Source organism: Crinia signifera, chromosome 11 (assembly GCF_055691185.1).
Source record: "Crinia signifera chromosome 11, ASM5569118v1, whole genome shotgun sequence".
Classification (NCBI taxonomy): domain Eukaryota; kingdom Metazoa; phylum Chordata; class Amphibia; order Anura; family Myobatrachidae; genus Crinia; species Crinia signifera.
In genome coordinates, this window is record NC_139227.1 from 32,874,710 (window position 1) to 32,896,298 (window position 21,589).

General features: G+C 48.9%; 2 protein-coding genes across 2 annotated transcripts in view; one reads left to right on the top strand and one right to left on the bottom strand.

The window, feature by feature from the left end:
• Positions 1-15,433, bottom strand: part of KCNG4 (potassium voltage-gated channel modifier subfamily G member 4) — a 32,515-nt gene extending 17,082 nt beyond the window's left edge. Inside the window, exons 1-2 of the mRNA XM_083165542.1 lie at positions 15,162-15,433; positions 12,292-13,078 (exon numbers count right to left, since the gene is read on the bottom strand). Of these exons, the coding sequence (XP_083021668.1) occupies positions 12,292-13,041 (750 nt within the window). The 5' untranslated portion in view covers positions 13,042-13,078; positions 15,162-15,433. The remainder of the gene's footprint in view (positions 1-12,291; positions 13,079-15,161) is intronic.
• The window catches only part of WFDC1 (WAP four-disulfide core domain 1), a 126,313-nt gene continuing 117,332 nt past the window's right edge, over positions 12,609-21,589 (top strand). Inside the window, exon 1 of the mRNA XM_083165543.1 lies at positions 12,609-12,825. The gene's annotated coding sequence lies outside the window, so the exon portion shown is untranslated. The remainder of the gene's footprint in view (positions 12,826-21,589) is intronic.

The window sequence follows — 21,589 nt, forward strand, 5'->3', positions numbered from 1 at the left end:
TCATAGCGGTGAGCGGCACCGCACCGCTCTCTGCCCTGCTGTCAGTGCTTTCTAGATAGGCGGTATGTCTAATGGGTGGTCCGGTGCACCCCCAGACTACCCCTTAGATTCGCCTATGGGCAGGGGAAGGCACGTATACTTACGCCCACCCTCAGGGCACCGGACCGCTCCACCGGGGGAGGGCTTTGCGATGCGGCCACCACGGTCGCTCCACGTGGGGGGGATTGTTGGGTGCCAGGTGATGCGATGCGGCCACTCCACGGGGGGGTTGGGTTGGCGGGTGTGATGCTGCCAAGTCACTACATTGAAGGGGGGGGGGGGGGCGGCGATGCATATCCATGGGGGGTACTACTGCGGCCTAGGCAAGTGCCTAACGCAGCCTAGTGGTGGCGCCAGCCCTGCCAACCCTTGACCCTTGTCGGGATATAATACTGCGTTGTGATGCCAGCATCAGTATTCTGACAGCTGGTAATTTCCAGTCGGCTCCCATTTATTATACATTCCAACTACAGCAAAGCTCCACACGATGTGATTTGAACCACAAGTATAATCGCACTGTGCTTGGGCACCCATAGGACTAACCATGGTAAAATGACATTGAGGCTGCAGACAGCAGGGAATGGGTCATATTACTGCATTGATCTGCTCACTAATTGTCAGCATTATAAATCCACCAGCCTCACAGATTAGTGGCCTGTGGAAACGCCATTAACATGCATGGTACTTACAGCTATTTTGTTATAATGACGGATACACTCATGTTAAGAAGAGCAGCACAATCAATTTTAATATGAGGATTAATGGAAACCTAATGTTACTTTTCCTGCAGAAACATCATGGATTCCTCATTTTGTGTAATTACCTCATGATAAGAGCCGCAAACCACCACAATTAAACTTCAGTACAAATATGCATCATTATTATTATTTCTAGTTTTCAAGAGACTTAATAATTACAGACAGAAACATCACTGACTGACAGTCTACATAAGGGTCTGTAATTTTCAGGGACATGCAGTCAGGGGAGGCAGGGGAGGCAGTGCCTCCCCTGTCATCAATAATTAATATAATAAAAAAAATACTTATGACACATAGTTTGTGTCATACATATATGCTTTATATAATTCTATTTATTATTACTACATTTTCTTTTTCATTTGGTTTAGGAGGCACCAAGAGCGGTGCCTCCTGCTGTCTTAAGTAAAGTAGCAGATACAGGGGGCAGGAGGTGGGCGGAGCCGAGCGCCGGGCTGCAAAAGCCCATTAAAAAAAGGTGCATAGGCGGCACCTATAGCAGTGCCTCGGTGACAGGGACGTGATTTCTGCCTATATGAAAGCACACCCCTGTCACTGAGGCAAATGTGATTGAGCACAGTGGTGCCACCTCAGTGTTACAGGGACGTGCTTTCATATAAGCAGAAAGCATGTTCCTGACTGTCACCAAGGCACAGGAGGGGACGGACAGGCTACGCGGCACGAATACAAGTAGAGGAGGGGGTGAAGGGCGCAATCGCTACCTCACCTGGGGCTCGGCGTCTGGATGATCGGGCAGGACGGCGGGGCTCCCGGGGAAGAGCTGCGGCTCACTGTCCTGCTGCGGCTCGGTCTACATGGGCTGCTCGGCACTCGGCAGTCTGCACTCACCACCACAGGCCGCCCCACTGCTCTCCTGGACTTCCTGCAACCAAAGCCAGGACCCCAGGACAGGTGAGCGCTGCCGGGAATGTGTACACGGGGCCAGCCTGACAGTTAGCTGGGGCTTGACTTACATGGGCATTACTGTGGCAAATAGTCCCTGGAGAGGGAGAGGAGAGGAGTGCAGCAGCAGTGCAGGCAGTAAAGTTAGGAGCTGGAGGTACTGTCCTGCTTGCAAACATGTCATTTTCGGAATTCTTCCAATTTGCATATCCTTGCACACAGTCCAGAGCTAAAGTACGAGCGGCTCACTACTCACGCATGATTATGGGGTAAGGAGATCGGCAGGGCAGCGTGTGATTGTGTTTACAAGAGTTCTGTAATCTGCAGTTGGAAGAGGGAAATGTTTTACTGGATTCAGGTGGTTCTGCTAAAATGGTCTGAACCGCTTTGGTGGAGAAAAGATGATTCCCCTCCTAGGGGACAGATGGGAGGTTGGGGAGACCGGTGTTTGGGGTAAAGATATAGGATTTGTGCTCACAGGGGGTGAGATTCTGATTTACTCACTATATAGCGAGTTCGGCCCCATCCTGGAGTTTAGTTGCCGAGCCATTCTTATACATTAGGGCGGGCTGAGGGTGGACAGGATCGCCAATAGGAAGGCCCAGCGCTTTCATGGGCATCCCCATGAAAATGCTAGGCATTTCCATGACTACACAGACAGGCCAATGCCTGCCAGTAGCGGGTGGCGGATGTCACAAGACGTCCGCCGCCCGCCCTGTCTTCAGGCTGGCACATGCAAATAAAAGTCAGTTCAGACTGACTTTTATTTGCGAAGCTAGGAGAAAATCAGTCGATGGTCAGCGACCATCAAATGATTTCTCCTGTAGCAGAGACATGTGCCTCACCAGCTCCTAACCTCACCGCACGCCACTGGTAATTTTACACCAATCAGACCGCCGCAACTTGATGCAATGTGGGCACAACTGTCAAGCAGAGAGTTTCACTACAGTGTATCACTATGCCAGGCCTCAGGTGCCTGTAGTAGGGTTACCACCTTTGTGTTGAGCGATTCCCAGACAGTGACCTGCCTCTTGACACACCCACAGCCCACCCATTGACCCGCCCCCAGCCCCGCCCCTTGGCCCACCTTATTTTTATTTAATTTTTTTACAGTTGCTTCAAATCTATTCTTGATTTCGCACACGGTAATACCACATACACGTTACGTCACACACTGTAATGCCCATTAGACATTATGCCACACACTGATGCCTATTATACATTATGCACACACCGTGATGCCCATTACACGTTATGCCATGAGTGGACATTTTTTTTTAAAAATAGGGAAAAAATGGACCAAAAGTTTGCCCCATAATGCCTATTACACGTCACACATCCATATTATACCACATGCCATAGTGCCTAATACACATTATGCCAGGGCTCAACAATTTTTCATAAAAGAAGGACAACAGTGAGCACCAGAGGCCATAATGCCCATTATGAGTTATGCCAGGGCTCAACAATTTTTTAAAACTAAGGACAACAGGGACAGTGCGCGCTGAAGGTGCGCGTCAAAAATTTACACTGTAATGCTTGTTACACGTCACAAACCCATTACATATTATACCACATGCCCTAATACCCATTACATGTTATGCAACACACCGTAATTCACACACAACACGCTATAATGGCCATTACACGTTATACCAAACACTGTAATTCCCATTACACATTACTCAACACACCGTGATGTCCATTACACATTATGCCACATATCGTGATGCCCATTACACATTATGCCCCGCACCGTGATGCTCCATTATACATATGCCCCACACCTTGATGCTCATTATACATATGCCACACACATGATGCCCATTATACATATGCCCCACAGGTTGGAGTCACAGGCAAATTAAACTACTGCGCACTTCACAAAGCAGATGCACACTGCACAAATAGCCAGCACACACACGGTTTAAAAAATAAATAAATAAATTAAAGTTTACCAGATACAGGAGGCCCAATTGGACCAGCGGCGGTGGCGGCGACAAATGAGCACAGCATGAGGCAACGGAGAAGGCACAAAATCTCGCGCTGGGGAAGTCACCTCACTGAGCAAGAGAGTGACCTCCTGCCGCCAAGCGAGGAAACGATACACAACGGCTGAGCGGCAGGAGGTCACTGCCGCCAAGTAAGGACCCGCAATGCGTCGGAGCTCAGCCAAGCTAACGCTGAACACCCGGCGAACCGGACGGGTGGTAACCCTACACACACATTGTATAATGACATGGGGCACACTGACACACACATTGTATAATGACATGGGGCACACTGACACACACACATTGTATAATGACATGGGGCACGCTGACACACACATTGTATAATGACATGGGGCACGCTGACACACACATTGTATAATGACAAGGGGCACGCTGACACACACATTGTATAATGACATGGGGCAAGTTGACACACACATTGTATAATGACATGGGGCACACTGACACACATATTGTATAATGGCATGGGGCACACTGACACACACATTGTATAATGGCATGGGGCACACTGACACACACATTGTATAATGGCATGGGGCACACTGACACACACATTGTATAATGACATGGGGCACACTGACACACACAGTGTATAGGGACCAGGGGCACGCTGACACACATACATTACAGCATACAGATTTATGCAATCCCTCGGATCTCTCCTCCCCCAGGACGAATACCTTTGTGGTGTGCTGCCTGTGTGTGTCTTGCAGCTTTTAGTGGGCAGGATGCAGTCGGGTTCCCCATCCGGCTCTGGCTTTGCCGCAAAACTTAGTCAGCTACCACACACCAGTGAAGGGGGGCTGTGGAGCGGCGCCAGCGGGCTTGCTTGTTTGAAAAGTAAAAGTATGGAAAAGGGGAACCGCTGATTGAGAGACGTGACAGACGGCTCTCTCAGCCAATCAACGGCCACTGATTCCCCTGTTTGCCCGACGCTCCTCACTGCTCGTTATTTCCTATCTCCGCGTCTACTACTCTACTCTCCTCAAGCAGCCTCTTGCCCTGGAAGTAAGTGGCGGTGGCGGCGCGGTTCCCGGACAATGTATAGTCCGGGAACACCACCCGTCCGGACTCCGGACACCGGGCTTAATTACCGGACTGTCCGGAGTAATCCCGGACGGGTGGTAACCCTAGCCTGTAGTAATGTAGTCCCATACCTAAGTGTACCTGGGGATGTGTCCATCTGAATAGAAGAAGACCATCAGTAATCTACTGACACAGAAGACTGGGCATCCTAAAAGGAAGTCCTGGCTTTTATCAGAGGAAAAATCATTTGATGGTTGCTCAGGCACCGCTGCGGAGGGAGTCACCAGCTTTTGCTGGCAATATCCTATAGAATACAGTATTTGGGGTAAAAACATAACATTTGGGGTAAAGCAAAACATTAAGTATATAAGGAAAATAAAGGATAAAATTGAAAATACGTAAAAAAATCTCTTATATATTTGGCTACATCTGTCACTCAATGTGACAGTGTGTCCATAACGCTGGGTGGAGTCATAGGCTAATAGCCTATCAGAGCCTCTGACTCCACCCACATACACTCACACAGTGCCAGACACCCTCTGCCTCCCCATGCTGCCAAGCAAAGACACTGCTACTCCACAGCCACCAGGTGAGCGGCAGGTCTGCCCGCACCCCCCCCCCCTCAGCCAGCACCCCACCCCGGACCCCCGCGCCCCCCCACGCAATTCGCGGCACCCCGCGACCCCCTCCCACGCGATTCGCAGCATACACCCCCGCGACCCCCTCCTGCGAATCACGGCACCCCCCCCCCCCGCAATTCGCGGCACCCCCCCGCTGACCCCCCCCCCCTGCTCGATTCACACTCTTGCCCACATACTACTATCATACAGCCTCCTGCTCTCATACACCCCCTTACTCCCTCCCAGTGGGAGGAGACGCTCACCCACTGCCGGCAGCTGCATACTGTCCCCCACCCTCCTCCAGTTCTAGGGATGCCCATCGACCATCAATGATTTCAAATCATCGATGGTTTATACCCGATGTTGAATACTTTTGCCATCGATGTGGGAGGACCACATGGTTTCCCTACATCAATGGCAAAGGAGAACCGCTCAAGTTTAAAAAAAATTATGGTGCCGGGACACGGAGCATAGCTCCGCCCCCCACACCCGACAGTCCCGCCACCGAGTTCTCATTGTCCCACTGCCTATTCAGTCAGATATAATGGATGACCATCGATAGCTACAACAATCAATGGTTATCCAAGTAATATTTTACTACTATCGATGGCAGGGTGCAAAATCACCATCAATGCCAACCATCGATGGCGTCTGCACCAATGCCCATCCCTACTCTGCAACAGGAAAAAACCTTTACTAACCCTCATGCCCACACACCTCCTTTACCACCCAGCCTCCTGCTCTCATGCACCCTAACTCCCACCCAGTAGGAGGAGACACTGACTCAGGGGCACTGTCCTGTGCTGCCACGCTGGACCCTCACCCACTGGCAGAAGCTGCACAGTGTCCCCCACCCTCCTCTTTAGTCCCCTGTATGCCCACACACCCCTATCACTACCCAGCCTACTGTTTTCCTGTGTCGTGACCTCCGCCAGTGGGGAGCCGCTGACTCAAAAACACCCTACTATACTATTGCACACACACACACACCTAAACAACACGCACCCCCTCCACACCCACAAATGTCACTGTACCCTCCACACTATTAATGTACATCTTACTCTGTAACCGCTTTTTAATTAAACAAAAGAATACACACCCCCTTCCAAATCATATGCTCTCTATTTAACACATTTCACCTATAACTCAAGTTGCAATACAGGCCATCTTTCATACAATTCTAACCATATTTCTCACAATACAAACGTTCACAAATTAAGGGGGCGCAGCCCCTTATGCCGGTGTGAAGAGCGCCCGTAGGGCGCGATGAATCACCTAGTATATAAAATAAAGAAATAAAATTGAGGCAGTTTTATTTTAGCCTTTATATTTCCCAACAGGGTACTAGCCCAACCATTCCTTTGTACATTTTTACTGAGGACTGTATACAGAATGACTGACACCCAGTAGATTACCATACACAGTGACTGACCATAACCAGTAAATAACTGACGTCTGTGTACACAGTGACTGACAACCAGTAGGTTACTGACGTCTGTATACACAGTGACTGATACCCAGTAGATTACTGACGTCCGTATACAGAATGACTATCAACCAGTAGATTACTGACATCTGAATACGCAGTGACTGACACTCAGTAGATTACTGACATCTGTATACAATGACACCCAGTATATTACTGACATCTGTATACACAGTGACTGATACCCAGTAGATTACTGATGTCAGTATACACAGTGATTGACAACCAGTAGATTACTGACATCTGTATACACAGTGACTGACAACCAGTAGATTATTGACGTCTGTATACGCAGTGACTGATACCCAGTAGATTACTGATGTCAGTATACACAGTGATTGACAACCAGTAGATTACTGACATCTGTATACACAGTGACTGACAACCAGTAGATTACTGATGACTATACACAGTGACTGACATCCAGTAAAATACTGATGTCTGTATACATGGTGAGTGACAACCAGTAGATTACTGACATCCAGTAGATGACCGATGTCCGTGTACACAGTGACTGACATCCAGTAGATTACTGACGTCTGTATATGCAGTGATTGACAACCAGTATATTACTGACATCTGTATATACAGTGACTGACTACCAGTAGATTCCTGATGTCTGTATACACAGTTACTGGCACCCAGTAGATTCCTGGGGCAAAATGTAATAGGGGGTGATTTTTTAGACATATGCGATTTTTGGGCAAAAACGTCCGAAATCACAAGTTTTTCAAAAATCGCACATGAAAAAGGGTGCGATTCGCTGTAAAAATCACAATTTTTGCCACGAATTCGCACATTTTAAAGTGGCGATTTGTAGTCACACTTCAATTCGCATCCAGATGTTTCCCATTATTAAGTATACAATTCGCAAATGTAATAGGGTGCGATTTTTGGTAAATGTTACCAAAAATCGCCAAAAAAATAGACCAGGTTCTGACAGGCGAATTTGACAGAACCATGCACAGATTATTGAGATCTGTGCATGGTCCTGTGTAAAAAAATGTGTAAAAGTGTTTTTTTTTTTTAAATGTTGTGGGGTCCACCTCCTGAGCATAACCAGCCTCGGACCTGGTTCCAACCAGCGCTGGATCCTGGATTGGTAAGTATATTGGTGTAAAAGTGAGGTGTGTGTTTGTGTATGAAATAAAGTTATACTCTTCTGTGTGTGTGTGTGTGTGTCTTTTCTTTTAACATTCTTTTTACAGGTGGACTACAAGTCCCAGCAGGCCCATTAATGCCCCGCATGCTGGGTACTTGTAGTTCTCCTGCATAAAGCAATGTTAGGAATGTGAGAATTAACCTTATCAGGCCTGCGTCCACTGGCCACGGACGCCGATGACAGCCCCGGGCTTCAGCCCTGGACGGGTGAAGCCTGGGGGGGGGGGGCACACCCCTTTATTGGTGTCCAAGGCTGACTAGCCACAGTGCTCATGTTTCGGCCCGGGGACCTTATATAAAAAGTGTCCCCGGGCTGTGGCATGACACCGCGGGCTGTTGGAGCCCGGTGCTGGCTTCAAAATACGGGGGACCCCCAGATTTTTTTTGTTTGTTTTTTAACACAAAATCGCATGTCTGAAAATGCGCACATTTTCATGACTGAAAATACGCACATTTCCAAGTCTAAAAATCGCCTGAAATCGCACTTTTTTGCCGCGAATTCGCATCTCATTGTAAATTTGTGGCAAAAAATTGCGATTTTTAAGGGTGCGATTTCGGGCGATTTTTTAAACATGTCCAAAAATCGCACTCTATTTCATTTCGCCCCTGATGTCTGTATACACAGTGGCAACCACTAGATTACTGACATCTGTATATACAGTGACTGACGACCAGTAGATTACTGACAATATACACAGTAACTGACACCCAGTAGATTACTGACGTCTGTATACACAGTGACTGACATCCAGTAGATTACTGACGTCTGTCTACGCAGTGACTGACATCCAGTAGATTACTGGCGGCTGAATACGCAGTGACTGACAACCAGTAGATTATTGACGTCTGTATACGCAGTGACTGATACCCAGTAGATTACTGATGTCAGTATACACAGTGATTGACAACCAGTAGATTACTGACATCTGTATACACAGTGACTGACAACCAGTAGATTACTGATGACTATACACAGTGACTGACATCCAGTAAAATACTGATGTCTGTATACATGGTGAGTGACAACCAGTAGATTACTGACATCCAGTAGATGACCGATGTCCGTGTACACAGTGACTGACATCCAGTAGATTACTGACGTCTGTATATGCAGTGATTGACAACCAGTATATTACTGACATCTGTATATACAGTGACTGACTACCAGTAGATTCCTGATGTCTGTATACACAGTTACTGGCACCCAGTAGATTCCTGGGGCAAAATGTAATAGGGGGTGATTTTTTAGACATATGCGATTTTTGGGCAAAAACGTCCGAAATCACAAGTTTTTCAAAAATCGCACATGAAATAGGGTGCGATTCGCTGTAAAAATCACAATTTTTGCCACGAATTCGCACATTTTAAAGTGGCGATTTGTAGTCACACTTCAATTCGCATCCAGATGTTTCCCATTATTAAGTATACAATTCGCAAATGTAATAGGGTGCGATTTTTGGTAAATGTTACCAAAAATCGCCAAAAAAATAGACCAGGTTCTGACAGGCGAATTTGACAGAACCATGCACAGATTATTGAGATCTGTGCATGGTCCTGTGTAAAAAAATGTGTAAAAGTGTTTTTTTTTTTTTAAATGTTGTGGGGTCCACCTCCTGAGCATAACCAGCCTCGGACCTGGTTCCAACCAGCGCTGGATCCTGGATTGGTAAGTATATTGGTGTAAAAGTGAGGTGTGTGTTTGTGTATGAAATAAAGTTATACTCTTCTGTGTGTGTGTGTGTGTGTCTTTTCTTTTAACATTCTTTTTACAGGTGGACTACAAGTCCCAGCAGGCCCATTAATGCCCCGCATGCTGGGTACTTGTAGTTCTCCTGCATAAAGCAATGTTAGGAATGTGAGAATTAACCTTATCAGGCCTGCGTCCACTGGCCACGGACGCCGATGACAGCCCCGGGCTTCAGCCCTGGACGGGTGAAGCCTGGGGGGGGGGGCACACCCCTTTATTGGTGTCCAAGGCTGACTAGCCACAGTGCTCATGTTTCGGCCCGGGGACCTTATATAAAAAGTGTCCCCGGGCTGTGGCATGACACCGCGGGCTGTTGGAGCCCGGTGCTGGCTTCAAAATACGGGGGACCCCCAGATTTTTTTTGTTTGTTTTTTAACACAAAATCGCATGTCTGAAAATGCGCACATTTTCATGACTGAAAATACGCACATTTCCAAGTCTAAAAATCGTCTGAAATCGCACTTTTTTGCCGCGAATTCGCATCTCATTGTAAATTTGTGGCAAAAAATTGCGATTTTTAAGGGTGCGATTTCGGGCGATTTTTTAAACATGTCCAAAAATCGCACTCTATTTCATTTCGCCCCTGATGTCTGTATACACAGTGACTGGCAACCACTAGATTACTGACATCTGTATATACAGTGACTGACGACCAGTAGATTACTGACAATATACACAGTAACTGACACCCAGTAGATTACTGACGTCTGTATACACAGTGACTGACATCCAGTAGATTACTGACGTCTGTCTACGCAGTGACTGACATCCAGTAGATTACTGGCGGCTGAATACGCAGTGACTGACAACCAGTAGATTATTGACGTCTGTATACGCAGTGACTCAAAACCAGTAGATTACTGCCGTCTGTATATGCAGTGACTGACAACCAGTAGATTACTGACGTCTGAATACGCAGTGACTCACAACCAGTAGATTACTGACGTCTGTATACGCAGTGACCGACAACCAGTAGATTACTGATGACTGTGCACACAGTGATTGACAACCAGTAGATTACTGACATCTGTATACACAGTGACTGACAACCAGTAGATTACTGACGTCTGTATACACAGTGACTGACAACAAGTAGATTACTGAAGTCTGTATATGCAGTGACTGACAACCAGTAGATTACTGACATCCAGTAGATTACTGACGTCTGTATACACAGTGACTGACAACAAGTAGATTAAGGATGTCTGTATACGCAGTGACCGACAAGCAGTAGATTACTGATGACTATACACAGTGACTGACAACCAGTAGATTACTGACGGCTAAATACGCAGTGACTGACAACCAGTAGATTACTGACGGCTGAATACGCAGTGACTGACACCCAGTAGATTACTGACGGTTGAATACGCAGTGACTGACACCCAGTAGATTACTGACGTCTGTATAGGCAGTGACTGACAACCAGTAGTTTACTGACATCTATATACACAGTGACTGACACCCAGTAGATTACTGACGTCTGTATACGCAGTGACCGACAACCAGTAGATTACTGACATCCAGTAGATTACTGATGACTGTATACACAGTGACCAACAACCAGCAGATTACTGATGTCTGTATACAGTGACTGACAACCAGTAGATTACTGACGTCTGTATACAGTGATTGACAACCAGTAGATTACTGACATCTGTATATGCAGTGACTGACAACCAGTAGATCACTGATGTCTGTATATACAGTGACTGACGACCAGTAGATTACTGACATCCATACACAGTGACTGACACCTAGTAGATTACTGACGTCTATATACGCAGTGACTGACAACCAGTATATTACTGATGTCTGTATATACAGTGACTGATGAGTAGATTACTGACATCTGTATTCACAGTGATTGACACCCATTAGATTACTGATGTCTGTATACACTGACAACTAGTAGATTACTGACACTTGTATGACGTCCGCATACACAGTGACTGACACCCAGTAGATTACTGACGTCGGTACTTATATGTTAGTTGGGCGCCCACTGTAGTTAGTATGCTCATACCCCCACTATCTATGTCGGCATGGAGTCTGTATACACAGTGTCTGACACCCAGTAGATTATACTTGTATAATGAGATGGCACTCACCCTATTCTCTATGCTAATAGTGGAAAATGATATCACTGAGAGAGCACTCACCCTCCTATTACTGACACCGAGTAGAGGATGATGATAGCAGCTGTAGAATAAGTGGACACTCACCCTGTCCTCCTAATACTCATTCTGAGTAGGGGACTATGACAGTAGCTCCAATATGAGTGGGTACTCACCCTGTCCTCATTTATTGACACTAAGTAGAGGATGATGATAGTAGCTGAAGTATGAGTGGGCACTCACCCTGCCCCCTTGCTGACACTTAGCAGAGGTGATGATAGTAGTATGAGTGGGCACTCGCCGTGCCCCCTTGCTGACACTTAGCAGAGGTGATGATAGTTGTATGAGTGAGCACTCGCCCTGCCCCCTGGCTAACACCGAGCAGAGGATGATGACAGTAGTTAGTATGAGTGCGCACTCACCCTGTCCTCCTCGGCCCGCAGCTCCGGCATGGTGCTAACACACAGGTTGATGGCGGTGGTGGCCACAAAGAGGACGGATAAACAGGCAAAGACTTTCCCCGGGAGCCCGGACTGCGGCCTCTCCACCATGTCCCGCAGGGCAGACATGCAGCGGGCCAGGCGGGGGGAGGGCTCCAGGATAACGCTTCCCCCGGCCGGCGGGCTCCGCTCCTCCCCGCGCCGGGGGCTCCGCTCCTCCATCCGCTGGAACAGCCTCCGCAGGCAGCAGCGCTCCAGCCGCGACTCCTCGATGCCCCAGTAGCGGAGCTCGTCCTGGAAGGAGAGGACGCACATCTCCCGCAGCAGCCGCAGCTTCCCGGCCCCCAGGAGCCCGGCGATCGCTACAAACGCACCCGGGCTCCGGTCGAAGAAAAACTCGTTGGTGTCCTCGTCGAAGTCGTCGCAGATCTGGACGATCTCGTCGTACGATCGGCAGAACCTCAGCCTGCCCAGGCGGCTCAGGGGGAAGTCATCCAGGGTGCTCCAGGGCATCAGGTAGCGCATCCCGCCCACATTGATGAGCAGCTCCCGCTCTGCCGGGCACAGCCGCTCCCGGGCCCCGACCCTCCGGGCCCGCCGGTACCGCTCCCCCTTCCGAGGCTGGGACTCGACTTCTGCTGCAGCCGCCGCCGGCTGGTAGAGGTGGGTGAGGGTGCTGCTGGACGTATAGCTCAGCGTGCTGTACTCGCTGCCTCCGGAGATGATCGGCATCTCGCCCCAAGAGCTGACACTTCACGATGCGTCCGGGCTGTGGGGGGAAGAGTGAGGCATAGTCAGGGCTAGCATGCATCAACCTGGGGGGGCTGTAGGGATCAGTATAATACACCATATAAGATCAATATGTACGGTTAGGATCAGCAACGCTTTAAGGACAGGATGTAAGGTACGGATCAGAAACACTATTAAGGCAGTGGTTCCCAAACTGTGCGCCTAGGCTCCCTGGGGGGCCTTAGAGCACTTGCAGGGGAGCCTCAGGTTGGTGGTCCAGAATCAATTCAAGTTATTTATGGCCAATGCATTAGGCAAAATTAGTGGGTAAACAGAAGTGAATCATGTTTCTCACCACATAAGTGGACCTAAGGAAAACATTTAAAACTTTTTTAATAATTTTTCCTGAAATTAGTAACATTTGGCCTAGGGGTGCAGTGAAAAAAATTCTGATACTTTAGCGTGCAGTGATTCCAAAAGTTTAGGAACCACTGCTGTAAGGACAGAGAGTGGGGTAAGGATGAACACTAATGGTGCTCACACACGCACCGATCCCGGCGGTGCGATGCTATGCGATGGGGTGAGCGCTCCCGCGGCACCTCATCGCACAGTACAAAAAGTATGTGCTGCACATACTTTTTGTACCAGCTTTTTATCGCATAGCATCGCATGCACAAGGCATACGATGCTATGTGTGCTAGTTAAGCACAGAACGCACGCCGGGATCAACGCGTCTGTGGGCACCTTAAGTCAGGATGGAAGGTAGGGATCCGTAATAAGAAGATAGGGATCAGTAACACTATAAGGTCAGGATGTAAAGCAGGGATCAGTGACACTAAGAACAGAATGTAAGGTAGGGATCAGTAACACTAATTTCAGGATGGAAGGTAGGTATCAGTAACACTAAGGTCAGGATGTAAAGTAGGCATCAGTAACACTAAGAACGGGATGGAAGGTAGGGATCAGTAACACTGTAAGGACAGGATGGAAGGTAGGGATCAATAACACACTGTAAGGACAAAATAGATGGTAGGGATCCGTAACATACTGTAAGGTCAGTATGGAAGGTAGGGAACAGTAACACAAATTTCAGGATGGAAGGTAGGGATCAGTAACACACTATGAGGTCAGGGTGTAAAGTAGGGATCAGTAACACTTAAGAACAGGATGTAAGGTAGGGATCAGTAACAATGTAAGGACAGGATGTAAGGTAGGGATCAGTAACGCACTGTAAGGTCAGGATGTAAGGTAGGGATCAATAATATACAGTTAGGTCAGGATGTGACATAGGAATCAGTAACACTAAGGTCAGGATGTAAGGTAGGGATCAGTAACACACTAAGGTCAGGATGTAAGGTAGGGATTAGTAACACTGTAAGGTCAGGATAGACGATAGGCATCAGCAACAAATTGTAAGGTCAGGATGTAAGGTAGGGATCAGTAACTCACTGTAAGGACAGTATGTAAGATAGGGATCAGTAACACTATAAGGACGGACAGGATGTAAGGTAGGGATCAGTAACACTATAAGGACAGGATGTAAGGTAGGGATCAGTAACACTGTAAGATCAGGATGTAAGGTAGGGATCAGTAACACTATAAGGACTGACAGGTTGTAAGGTAGGGATCAGTAACACTATAAGGACAGGATGTAAGGTAGGTATCAGTAACACTGTAAGATCAGGATGTAAGGTAGGGATCAGTAACACTATAAGGACGGACAGGATGTAAGGTAGGGATCAGTAACACTATAAGGACAGGATGTAAGGTAGATATCAGTAACACTATAAGGACAGGATGTAAGGTAGGGATCAGTAACTCACTGTAAGGACAGGATGTAAGATAGGGATCAGTAACACTATAAGGATAGGATGTAAGGTAGGGATCAGTAACACTAAGATCAGGATGTAAGCTAGGGAACTGAAAAATTCTAAAGTCAGTTTGTAATGATTCTGTAGTACCTCAGTAACACTAAGTTGCGGCAGCTGGAAACTAAAGGTGTGTGTGTGTGTGTGTGTATACAGTGTGTGTGTGTGTGTGTGTTTGTGAGAGAGAGGGGTGTGATCAGGAGAAAGGGCACAAGGTTATACATAGTAGAAGGAACTATACCAAAGTTTACTCACCAGGAAAGTGGAATCATCATCCTCACCCTCATCCTTATCATCCTCTCTCCCCATCCCATCTCCTCACTGTCAGGCACACAGAAGGACTGTGCTCAGCTCTCCTCCTCCTCTGTCTCTTGCTGCAGCTCTCACGCTCTGTGACCTCCCCTTACTGTCTCTTCCTCACTCCTTTCTCACACATACAGTATATGTCACCTTTACTGTCTCTTCCTCACTCCCTCTCTTACATATCTGTCACCTTTACTGTCTCTTCTTCACTCACTCCCGCCCTCTCTCACATATCTGTCACGTTACTGCCTTTCCCCTCTCTCAAATATCTGTCACCTAACTGTCTCTTCCTCACTCCCCACACTCACATATCTGTCACCTTTACTGTCTCTTCACTCACTCCCGCCCTCTCTCATATATCTGTCACGTTACTGCCTCTCCCCTCTCTCAAATATCTGTCACCTAACTGTCTCTTCCTCACTCCCCACACTCACATATCTGTCACCTCACTGTCTCTTCCTCACTCCCCTCTCTCACATATCTGTCACCTCACTGTCTCTTCCTTACTCCCCTCTCACATATCTGTCACCTCACTGTCTCTTCCTCACTCCCCTCTCACATATCTGTCACCTCACTGTCTCTTCCTCACTCCCCTCTCTCACATATCTGTCACCTCACTGTCTCTTCCTCACTCCCCTCTCTCACATATCTGTCACCTCACTGTCTCTTCCTCACTCCCCTCTCTCACATATCTGTCACCTCACTGTCTCTTCCTCACTCCCCTCTCTCACATATCTGTCACCTTACTGTCTCTTCCTCACTCCCCTCTCTCACATATCTGTCACCTTACTGTCTCTTCCTCACTCCCCTCTCTCACATATCTGTCACCTCACTGTCTCTTCCTCACTCCCCTCTCTTACATATCTGTCACCTTACTGTCTCTTCCTCACTCCCCTCTCTCACATATCTGTCACCTCACTGTCTCTTCCTCACTCCCCTCTCTCACATATCTGTCACCTCACTGTCTCTTCCTCACTCCCCTCTCTCACATATCTGTCACCTCATTGTCTCTTTCTCACTCCCCTCTCTCACATATCTGTCACCTCACTGTCTCTTCCTCACTCCTCTCACATATCTGTCACCTTACTGTCTCTTCCTCACTCCCCTCTCTCACATATCTGTCACCTCACTGTCTCTTCCTCACTCCCCTCTCTCACATATCTGTCACCTCACTGTCTCTTCCTCACTCCCCTCTCTCACATATCTGTCACCTCACTGTCTCTTCCTCACTCCCCTCTCTCACATATCTGTCACCTTACTGTCTCTTCCTCACTCCCCTCTCTCACATATCTGTCACCTCACTGTCTCACCCTCACTCCCCTCTCTCACATATCCGTCACCTTACTGTCTCTTCCTCACTCCCCTCTCTCACATATCTGTCACCTTACTGTCTCTTCCTCACTCCCCTCTCTCACATATCTGTCACCTCACTGTCTCACCCTCACTCCCCTCTCTCACATATCTGTCACCTTACTGTCTCTTCCTCACTCCCCTCTCTCACATATCTGTCACCTCACTGTCTCACCCTCACTCCCCTCTCTCACATATCCGTCACCTCACTGTCTCACCCTCACTCCCCTCTCTCACATATCTGTCACCTTACTGTCTCTTCCTCACTCCTCTCTCTCACATATCTGTCACCTCACTGTCTCTTCATCACTCCCCTCTCTCACATATCTGTCACCTTACTGTCTCTTCCTCACTCCCCTCTCTCACATATCTGTCACCTTACTGTCTCTTCCTCACTCCCCTCTCTCACATATCTGTCACCTCACTGTCTCTTCCTCACTCCCCTCTCTCACATATCTTTCACCTCACTGTCTCTTCCTCACTCCCCTCTCTCACATATCTGTCATCTCACTGTCTCTTCCTCACTCCCCTCTCTCACATATCTGTCACCTTACTGTCTCTTCCTCACTCCCCTCTCTCACATATCTGTCACCTCACTGTCTCTCCCTCACTCCCCACTCTCACATATCTGTCACCTTACTGTCTCTTCCTCACTCCCCTCTCTCACATATCTGTCACCTTACTGTCTCTACCTCACTCCTCTCACATATCTGTCACCTCACTGTCTCTTTCTCACTCCCCTCTCTCACATATCTGTCACCTCATTGTCTCTTCCTCACTCCCCTCTCTCACATATCTGTCACCTTACTGTCTCTTCCTCACTCCCCTCTCTCACATATCTGTCACCTTACTGTCTCTCCCTCACTCCCCTCTCTCACATATCTGTCACCTCACTGTCTCTCCCTCACTCCCCTCTCTCACATATCTGTCACCTCACTGTCTCTCCCTCACTCCCCTCTCTCACATATCTGTCACCTCACTGTCTCTCCCTCACTCCCCTCTCTCACATATCTGTCACCTCACTGTCTCTTCCTCACTCCCCTCTCTCACATATCTGTCACCTCACTGTCTCTCCCTCACTCCCCTCTCTCACATATCTGTCACCTTACTGTCTCTACCTCACTCCCCTCTCTCACATATCTGTCACCTCACTGTCTCTTCCTCACTCCCCTCTCTCACATATCTGTCACCTCACTGTCTCTTCCTCACTCCCCTCTCTCACATATCTGTCACCTCACTGTCTCTTCCTCACTCCCCTCTCTCACATATCTGTCACCTCACTGTCTCTTCCTCACTCCCCTCTCTCACATATCTGTCACCTCACTGTCTCTTCCTCACTCCCCTCTCTCACATATCTGTCACCTCACTGTCTCTTCCTCACTCCCCTCTCTCACATATCTGTCACCTTACTGTCTCTAAGCCCCCCTTTATTCCCTGCCACCCTACAGTCTCTCTCTTAGCCCCCCTATATTCCCTGCCACCTTACTGTCTCTCTGTCAGCCCCCCTATATTCCCTGCCACCTTACTGTCTCTCTCTCACCCCCCCTATATTCCCTGCCACCTTACTGTCTCTCTCTCAGCCCCCTATATTCCCTGCCACCTTACTGTCTCTCAGCCCCCCTATATTCCCTGCCACCTTACTGTATCTCTCTCAGCCCCCCTATATTCCCTGCCACCTTACTGTCTCTCTCTCAGCCCCCCTATATTCCCTGCCATTTTACTGTCTCTCTCTCTCTCTCTCTCTCTCTCAGCCCCCCTATATTCCCTGCCACCTTACTGTATCTCTCTCAGCCCCCCTATATTCCCTGCCACCTTACTGTCTCTCTCTCAGCCCCCTATATTCCCTGCCACCTTACTGTCCTTCTCACAGCCCACCCCCCTCCCTATATTCCCTGCCACCTTACTGTCTCTCTCTTAGCCCCCCTATATTTCCTGCCACCTTACTGTTTTTAAGCCCCCCTATATTCCCTGCCACCTTACTGTCTCTCTCTCAGCTTCCCTTTATTCCTTGCCACCCTACTGTCTCTCTCTCAGCTTCCCTTTATTCCCTGCCACCCTACTGTCTCTCTCTTAGCCCCCTATATTCCCTGCCACCTTACTGTCTCTCTCTCAGCCCACCCCCCGTATATTCCCTGCCACCTTACTATCTCTCTCTCAGCCCCCTATATTCCCTGCCACCTTACTGACTCTCTCTTAGCCCCCCTATATTCCCTGCCACCTTACTGTCTCTCTCTCAGCCCCCCTATATTCCCTGCCACCTTACTGTCTCTCTCTCAGCCCCCCTATATTCCCTGCCACCTTACTGTCTCTCTCTCAGCCCCCTATATTCCCTGCCACCTTACTGTCTCTCAGCCACCCTATATTCCCTGCCACCTTACTGTATCTCTCTCAGCCCCCCTATATTCCCTGCCACCTTACTGTCTCTCTCTCAGCCCCCCTATATTCCCTGCCATTTTACTGTCTCTCTCTCTCAGCCCCCCTATATTCCCTGCCACCTTACTGTATCTCTTTCAGCCCCCCTATATTCCCTGCCACCTTACTGTCTCTCTCTCAGCCCCCTATATTCCCTGCCACCTTACTGTCTCTCTCTCAGCCACCCTATATTCCCTGCCACCTTACTGTCTCTCTCTTAGCCCCCCTATATTTCCTGCCACCTTACTGTCTCTAAGCCCCCCTATATTCCCTGCCACCTTACTGTCTCTCTCTCAGCCCTCCTATATTCCCTGCCACCTTACTGTCTCTCTCTCAGCTTCCCTATATTCCCTGCCACCTTACTGTCTCTCTCAGCCCCCCTATATTCCCTGCCACCTTACTGTCTCTCTCACAGCCCCCTATATTCCCTGCCACCTTACTGTCTATCTCTCAGCCACCCTATATTCCCTGCCACCTTACTGTCTCTCTCTTAGCCCCCCTATATTTCCTGCCACCTTACTGTCTCTAAGCCCCCCTGTATTCCCTGCCACCTTACTGTCTCTCTCTCAGCCCCCCTATATTCCCTGCCACCTTACTGTCTCTCTCTCTCAGCTTCCCTTTATTCCCTGCCCCCTACTGTCTCTCTCTTAGCCCCCTATATTCCCTGCCACCTTACTGTCTCTCTCTCAGCCCCCCTATATTCCCTGCCACCTTACTGTCTCTCTCTCAGCCCCCCTATATTCCCTGCCACTTTACTGTCTCTCTCAGCCCCCCTATATTCCCTGCCACCTTACTGTCTCTCTCTCAGCCCCCCCTATATTCCCTGCCACCTTACTGTCTCTCTCTCTCAGCCCCCTATATTCCGTGCCACCTTACTGTCTCTCTCTCAGCCCCCCTATATTCCCTGCCACTTTACTGTCTCTCTCAGCCCCCTATATTCCCTGCCACCTTACTGTCTCTCTCTCAGCCCCCCCTATATTCCCTGCCACCTTACTGTCTCTCTCTCTCTCAGCCCCCTATATTCCGTGCCACCTTACTGTCTCTCTCTCAGTCCCCCTATGTTCCCTGCCACCTTACTGTCTCTCTCTCAGCCCCCCTATATTCCCTGCCACCTTACTGTCTCTCTCTCAGCCCCCCCTATATTCCCTGCCACCTTACTGTCTCTCTCTCAGCCCCCCCTATATTCCCTGCCACCTTACTGTCTCTCTCTTAGCCCCCCTATATTTCCTGCCACCTTACTGTCTCTAAGCCCCCCTGTATTCCCTGCCACCTTACTGTCTCTCTCTCTCAGCTTCCCTTTATTCCCTGCCACCCTACTGTCTCTCTCTCAGCTTCCCTTTATTCCCTGCCACCCTACTGTCTCTCTCTTAGCCCCCTATATTCCCTGCCACCTTACTGTCTCTCTCTCAGCCCCCCTATATTCCCTGCCACCTTACTGTCTCTCTCTCAGCCCCCTATATTCCCTGTCACCTTACTGTCTCTCTCAGCCCTCCTATATTTCTTGCCACCTTACTGTCTCTCTCTCAGCCCCCCTTATATTCCCTGCCACCTTACTGTCTTTCTCTCAGCCCACCCCCCCCCCTATATTTTCTGCCACCTTACTGTCTCTAAGCCCCCCTATATTCCCTGTCACCTTACTATCTCTAAGCCCTCTATATTCCCTGCCACCTTACTGTCTCTAAGCCCCCCTATATTCCCTGCCACCTTACTGTCTATCTCTCAGCCCCCCTATATTCCCTGCCACCTTACTGTCTCTAAGCCCCCCTATATTCCCTGCCACCTTACTGTCTATCTCTAAGCCCCCCTATATTCCCTGCCACCTTACTGTCTCTCTCTGAGCTCCCCTATATTCCCTGCCACCTTACTGTCTTTCTCTCAGCCCCCCTATATTCCCTGCCACCTTACTGTCTCTCTCTCAGCCCCCCTATATTCCCTGCCACCTTACTGTCTCTCTCTCAGCCCCCCTATATTCCCTGCCACTTTACTGTCTCTCTCAGCCCCCCTATATTCCCTGCCACCTTACTGTCTCTCTCAGCCCCCCCTATATTCCCTGCCACCTTACTGTCTCTCTCTCTCTCAGCCCCCTATATTACGTGCAACCTTACTGTGTCTCTCTCAGCCCCCCCCTAAATTCCCTGCCACCTTACTGTCTCTCTCTCAGCCCCCCTATATTCCCTGCCACCTTGCTGTCTCTCTCACAGCCCCCCTATATTCCCTGCCACCTTACTGTCTATCTCTCAGCCCCCCTATATTCCCTGCCACCTTACTGTCTCTCTCAGCCCCCCTATATTCACTGCCACCTTACTATCGCTCAGCCCCCCTATATTCCCTGCCACCTTACTGTCTCTCTCTCAGCCCCCCTATATTCCCTGCCACCTTACTGTCTCTCTCTCAGCTCCCCTATATTCCCTGCCACTTTACTGTCTCTCTCTCAGCCCCCCTATATTCCCTGCCACCTTACTGTCTCTCTCTCTCAGCCCCCCTATATTCCCTGCCACCTGACTGTCTCTCTCTCAGCCCCCCTATATTCCCTGCCACCTTACTGTCTCTCTCAGCCCCCCTATATTCCCTGCCACCTTACTGTCTCTCTCTCAGCCCCCCTATATTCCCTGCCACCT